Source organism: Entelurus aequoreus, linkage group LG14 (genome assembly GCF_033978785.1).
Source record: "Entelurus aequoreus isolate RoL-2023_Sb linkage group LG14, RoL_Eaeq_v1.1, whole genome shotgun sequence".
NCBI classification, from domain to species: Eukaryota; Metazoa; Chordata; class Actinopteri; order Syngnathiformes; family Syngnathidae; genus Entelurus; species Entelurus aequoreus.
The window spans coordinates 7,856,978-7,864,547 of NC_084744.1; the positions used below are offsets into that span (position 1 = coordinate 7,856,978).

Below are 7,570 nucleotides of genomic sequence, written 5' to 3' on the forward strand. Positions count from 1 at the left end.
TTTACCTCAAATGGAAAAAATGGCAACACTGTTTTTTTTTACTTAAAATTCTAAAGGAGAAAAAAAAATTACAGTAAAAATGGTGGTACTGTTATTCCATGTACAGTAACACACAGCAGAAACAACTAACCTAGAATCTTACCGTAAACTGGTACTGATTTTACATTAAAAAACACTAAGTTTTACTGTAAAATTACGGCGCTGAGCTGCCAGGGTTTTTTTTTTTACTGGAAAATCCACAGTGGTTTTTTACAGCATATTACTGTAAATGGAAAAATAGTACCACTGTTGTTGTTTTTTACACCAAAATTCTAGCAATTTTTTATAAAATAAACAGAATTAATGTTTTTTCAATAGACAGTAAAAGACCAGGAAATCAACAACTGTATAATTTTACAGTAAAAAAACCCACATTGGTACCCTTTTTTATTTACAGTAAAATGCTGTAAAAAAAATACTGTAAAATTCTGGCGACTGAGTTGCGGGGATTTTTACAGCATTTTACCGCAAATGGAAAAAACGGCAAAACTGTTTTTTTTACCAAAAATTCTAAAGGAGAAAAAAAAATTACAGTAAAAATGGTGGTACTGTTATTCCATGTACAGTAACACACAGCAGAAACAACTAACCTAGAATCTTACCGTAAACTGGTACTGATTTTACACTAAAAAACACTAAGTTTTACTGTAAAATTACGGCGCTGAGCTGCCAGGGTTTTTTTTTTACTGGAAAATCCACAGTGGTTTTTTACAGCATATTACTGTAAATGGAAAAATAGTACCACTGTTGTTGTTTTTTACACCAAAATTCTAGCAATTTTTTAATAAAATAAACAGAATTAATGTTTTTTCAATAGACAGTAAAAGACCAGGAAATCAACAACTGTATAATTTTACAGTAAAAAAACCCACATTGGTACCCTTTTTTATTTACAGTAAAATGCTGTAAAAAAAATACTGTAAAATTCTGGCGACTGAGTTGCGGGGATTTTTACAGCATTTTACCGCAAATGGAAAAAACGGCAAAACTGTTTTTTTACCAAAAATTCTAAAGGAGAAAAAAAAATTACAGTAAAAATGGTGGTACTGTTATTCCATGTACAGTAACACACAGCAGAAACAACTAACCTAGAATCTTACCGTAAACTGGTACTGATTTTACACTAAAAAACACTAAGTTTTACTGTAAAATTACGGCGCTGAGCTGCCAGGGTTTTTTTTTTACTGGAAAATCCACAGTGGTTTTTTACAGCATATTACTGTAAATGGAAAAATAGTACCACTGTTGTTGTTTTTTACACCAAAATTCTAGCAATTTTTTTTCAAAATAAACAGAATTAATGTTTTTTCAATAGACAGTAAAAGACCAGGAAATCAACAACTGTATAATTTTACAGTAAAAAAAACCCACATTGGTACCCTTTTTTATTTACAGTAAAATGCTGTAAAAAAAATACTGTAAAATTCTGGCGACTGAGTTGCGGGGATTTTTACAGCATTTTACCGCAAATGGAAAAAACGGCAAAACTGTTTTTTTACCAAAAATTCTAAAGGAGAAAAAAAAATTACAGTAAAAATGGTGGTACTGTTATTCCATGTACAGTAACACACAGCAGAAACAACTAACCTAGAATCTTACCGTAAACTGGTACTGATTTTACACTAAAAAACACTAAGTTTTACTGTAAAATTACGGCGCTGAGCTGCCAGGGTTTTTTTTTTACTGGAAAATCCACAGTGGTTTTTTACAGCATATTACTGTAAATGGAAAAATAGTACCACTGTTGTTGTTTTTTACACCAAAATTCTAGCAATTTTTTTTCAAAATAAACAGAATTAATGTTTTTTCAATAGACAGTAAAAGACCAGGAAATCAACAACTGTATAATTTTACAGTAAAAAAACCCCACATTGGTACCCTTTTTTATTTACAGTAAAATGCTGTAAAAAAAATACTGTAAAATTCTGGCGACTGAGTTGCGGGGATTTTTACAGCATTTTACCGCAAATGGAAAAAAACGGCAAAACTGTTTTTTTACCAAAAATTCTGAGGAGACAATTTTTTTTACAGTAAAAATGGTGGTACTGTTATTCCATGTACAGTAACACTCAGCAGAAACAACTAACCTAGAATCTTACTGTAAACTGCTACTGATTTTACATTGAAAAAACACTAAGTTTTACTGTAAAATTACAGCGACTGAGCTGCCAGTTTTTTTTTACTGTAAAATCCACAGTGGTTTTTACAGCATATTACTGTAAAAGGAAAAGTAGTACCACTATATATCGTTCACAGTTAGAAGGAGTGTAGAATTATCCTCCTCACACATTTAAACACGGCTTCTATATAATGAGCAGTCGCCATGGCAACAATCTGCGCGTGTCAGAGGTAGGTCATTGACAATGTTGAAGTGGTGTGGTGAAGCAGACCCACCCCCGGTCCCAGGAAGGCCAAGGCAGGGACGACCCCTTGGTGAGCGACACACTGCAGGACCCGGGGTGCGGCGTACAAGGCGGCCATGGCAGACGCCAGGCAGGACACGTGGAGGCCCAGCAGGAAGAGGAAACCCAGCAAGGAGACCTGAAGGCAAACAAACACAGGCTGGAAGAGGATGGGTGGAGTGAGACTACACCCTGTTCACTTCCGCGCACGCAGGCCTCCATAAAACTGCCTGAGCACAACTAGTCCAGCTATGACATCATTTCTAGCATGTGTATTACTACAGTACTTTTATATATGTGTATTATTACAGTACTGTAATACTTTATATTTTTATCATGTATATTATTACAGTGTATTATTACAGTACTGTAATACTTTATATTTTTATCATGTATATTATTACAGTATTGTATTCCTTTATATTTATATCACGTATAATGTATATGGATTATAATACTTTATATTTCTATCATGTATATTATTACAGTACTGTAATACTTGATATTTATATCACATATAATGTATATGGATTATTATACTTTATATTTTTATCATGTATATTATTACAGTACTGTAATACTTGATATTTATATAATGTATATTGTATATGCATTGTAATATTTCATAGTTATATCATGTATATGTATTTTAATACTTCATATTTATATCATGTATAATCTATATGTATTTTAATACTTCATATTTATATCATGTATATTATTACAGTACTGTAATACTTCATATTTACATAATGTATAATGTATATGCATTGTAATATATCATAGTTATATCATGTATATTGTTTATGATTGTAATATTTCATGTTTATATCATGTATAATGTACAAACCCCGTTTCCATATGAGTTGGGAAATTGTGTTATTGTGCATAGGAGACCAACTGTAGTTACTAACAGTGGGTTTCTGAAGTGTTACTGAGCCCATGTGGTGATATCCTTTACACACTGATGTCGCTTGTTGATGCAGTACAGCCTGAGGGATGGAAGGTCACGGGCTTAGCTGCTTACGTGCAGTGATTTCTCCAGATTCTCTGAACCCTTTGATGATATTACGGAGCGTAGATGGTGAAATCCCTAAATTCCTTGCAATAGCTGGTTGAGAAAGGTTTTTTCTTAAACTGTTCAACAATTTGCTCACGCATTTGTTGACAAAGTGGTGACCCTCGCCCCATCCTTGTTTGTGAATGACTGAGCATTTCATGGAATCTACTTTTATACCCAATCATGGCACCCACCTGTTCCCAATTTGCCTGCACACCTGTGGGATGTTCCAAATAAGTGTTTGATGAGCATTCCTCAACTTTATCAGTATTTATTGCCACCTTTCCCAACTTCTTTGTCACGTGTTGCTGGCATTAAATTCTAAAGTTAATGATTATTTGCAAAAAAAAAAATGTTTATGAGTTTGAACATCAAATATGTTGTCTTTGTAGCATATTCAACTGAATATGGGTTGAAAAGGATTTGCAAATCATTGTATTCCGTTTATATTTACATCTAACACTATTTCCCAACTCATATGGAAACAGGGTTTGTATATGGATTTTAATACTTCATATTTATATAATGTTTAATCTATATGTATTACATATTTATATCATGTATATTATTACAGTACTGTAATACTTTATATTTATATAATGTATAATGTATATGGATTTTAATACTTCATATTTATATCATGCCGTATTTTACGAGTTTGAATGCATAATCAAAAGAAAAAAATATGTGTTCATGTCTTACATATGGATTGTGAACGCTGGACAACATTCCAAAAAAGGTGCGGTTCCCCTTTAAGACGACACAAAAAAAAAATCTATTACCTTTTCAGCAATCAAAAAGTCAAAGCGCAGAGCTTCTCTGGTGCAGATGGCTCCGAGGAGGAAGACGAAGACCAGATACAGGAACCACCTGCGGGTCAACGACAGTACACCACTTAGTCTACAACTACTTTGTTTTTGTTTTTTTAAAGGAGAAACATTGGACTATTTCTGAAGTGGCCTTCTATAAACCTCCATTTAAACTTGTGTGTAGAGAACTGCAAACATGCATTTTTGTTCCTTTAAAAAAGTGTGCATATATATATATATATATATATATATATATATATATATATATATATATATATATTATATATATATATATATATATATATATATATATATATATATATATATATATATATATATATATATATATAAATATATATATATATATATATTTATAAGTATATTGTTAATGTATATGATCTTATCTATCTGCTATACCAGGGGTCGGCAACCCAGCCCATTTCCCCCAAAATAAAACCCACCTAGAGCGGCAACTTTGTTTGATTCCTAAAAAGACGATAACACCACTTAGAGTTTCGTTACAATTATGCTATTGAATTTATGAAATCAAACACTTGACAAAAAACGACTCACAATTTATTTCTGGGTACAACGAAGCAAATCAGCAAATTATTTTGAACATTATAAAAAAATACACTGGTCCTTCCTTATTCATGAATTAAAAAAATAATATATTAATAACATTTTCTGAGGCATCTTTAATTTGACTAAAAAAGGAAAACAACAACCTTGTCACCAATGAAAGCAAATTAATAAAACATTTTAAATAAATAAAATGTTATGTCCATTGCTAGCTTACCAGGGGTTGACTGCTAAAAACAATACAATTGCTTGGCAGCAAGAGATGACGCATAGTGGCTGTGACAATATATTCAAATATGTTTTATTTTCATATGAAAAGATTCCAGAACTCTACAAAATAACAACTGTTAAATTAAAATAAACTGACTAAATAAAATACAATTTTATAAATTAACTAGCCATTGTTGACATCTTGTTTCAAAGCCAAAGGGAGCCACAGCGGAGGCATGAAAGAGCCGTATGTGGCTCCAGAGCCGCGGGTTGCAAACCCCTAGATTAGACACTGATTTATCACCATTCAGTGGACAACAGGTAATTCAGGTCTATGACCACTTATCACACTTTGAATCAAACCAAACACAATGTATATGACCCAATGCAAACAACCTCCCCTAGTCATGTTGCAAAAACAAAACAAAAAATCCAACCGACACAAGTTGCCAACAGACATGGTCACACGTAACACAATATAACACAATTTGTAGATATTATTTGTTGACATTTTGTTTCAAAGCCAAAAGGAGCCACAGCGGAGGCGTGAAAGCCCCAGAGCCTCAGGTTGCAAACCCCTAGATTAGACGCTGAGTTATCACCATTCAGTGGACAACAGGTAATTCAGGTCTATGACTACTTATCACACTTTGAATGAAACCAAACGCAACTTATGTGACCCAATGCAAACAACATAGTCACACGTAACACAATATAACACAATTTGTAGATATTATTTATTGACATTTTGTTTCAAAGCCAAAGGGAGCCACAGCGGAGGCATGAAAGAGCCGCGGGTTGCAAACCCCTGGATTAGACACTGATTTATCACCATTCAGTGGACAACAGGTAATTCAGGTCAATGAATTTCGCCACACCAAGTGTGTGTGACAGTCATTGGTACTTTAACTTTAATGACCACTTATCACGCTTTGAATGAAACCAAACACAACGTATATGACCCAACGCAAACAACCTTCCCTAGTCACGGTGCAAAAAAACAAAATCCAACCAACACAAAATGCCAACAGACATGGTCGCGCGTAACACAATATAACACAATTTGTAGATATTATTTGTTGACATTTGGTTTCAAAGCCAAAGGGAGCCACAGCGGAGGCGTGAAAGAGCCGTATGCGGCTCCAGAGCCGCGGGTTGCAAACCCCTGGATTAGACACTGATTTATCGCCATCTGGTGGACAACAGGTAATTCAGGTCCATGACCACTTATCTCCCTCTAAGTGAAACCAAACACAACTTTTATGACCCAATGCAAACAACCTTCCCTAGTCATGGTGCGAAAAAAATCCAACCAACACAAAATGCCAACAGACATGGTCACACGTAACACAATATAACACAATTTGTAGATATTATTTGTTGACATTTTTTCAAAGCCAAAGGGAGCCAGAGCGGAGCCGCGGGTTGCAGACCCCTAGATTAGACACCGAGTTATCACCATTCAGTGGACAACAGGTAATTCAGGTCAATGACCACTTATCTCACTCTAAATGAAATCAAACGCAACTTATATGACCCAATGCAAACAACCTTCCCTAGTCATGGTGCAAAAAAAATAAAATAATATCCAACCAACACAAAATGCTAACAGACAAGGTCACATGTAACACAATACAACACAATTTGTAGATATTATTTGTTGACATTTTGATTCTGCACAACAACCTTCCATAGTCATGGTGCAAAAAAAATAAAATCCAACCAACACAAAATGCCAATAGACATGGAACACATTATAACCAACTTTTCTTACCTTCTGGTACCTGCTGATGTGTATTTGGGATCTGCACAATTTGTAGATATTATTTGTTGACATTTTGTGTCAAAGCCAAAGGGAGCCATAGCGGAGGCGTGAAAGAGCCGTATGCGGCTCCAGAGCCGCGGGTTGCAAACCCCTGGATTAGACACTGATTTATCGCCATCTGGTGGACAACAGGTAATTCAGGTCAATGACCACTTATCTCCCTCTAAGTGAAACCAAACACAACTTTTTAAGTTGTTGCTATCTTTTTTACATTGTTGATTCTCATGTGATGTTCGGATGTACATTGTGGACGCCGTCTTTGCTCCACTGTAAGTCTTTGCTGTCGTCCAGCATTGTGTTTTTGTTTACTTTGTAACCACTTCAGTTTTAGTTTCGTTCTGCATAGCCTTCCCTAAGCTTCAATGCCTTTTCTTAGGGGCACTCACCTTTTGTTTATTTTTTGGTTTAAGCATTAAATACCTTTTTACTGCACGCTGCCTCCCGCTGTCGCCTGCATATTGTGATCACGACAAACCATCGTCATCTCACACAACCTGTTCCCGACATCTACAAAGCAATTAGCTACCGGCTGCCACCTACTGATATGGAAGAGAATTACACGGTTACTCTGCCGAGCTCTAGACCAGTAATTTTCAACCACTGTGCCAGATATTGTCTGGTGTGCCGTGGAAAACTATGCAAC

The 7,570-nt window shown here is 34.8% G+C and overlaps 1 protein-coding gene across 1 annotated transcript in view; it reads right to left on the bottom strand.

Moving 5' to 3' along the window:
- The window catches only part of LOC133665314 (solute carrier family 12 member 8-like), a 34,391-nt gene extending 28,829 nt beyond the window's left edge, over nt 1-5,562 (bottom strand). The window contains exons 1-3 of the mRNA XM_062070576.1: nt 5,540-5,562; nt 4,284-4,371; nt 2,434-2,580 (exon numbers count right to left, since the gene is read on the bottom strand). Coding sequence (XP_061926560.1) covers nt 2,434-2,580; nt 4,284-4,371; nt 5,540-5,562 — 258 coding nt within the window. The remainder of the gene's footprint in view (nt 1-2,433; nt 2,581-4,283; nt 4,372-5,539) is intronic.
- Between the last annotated feature and the right edge of the window lie 2,008 nt (nt 5,563-7,570).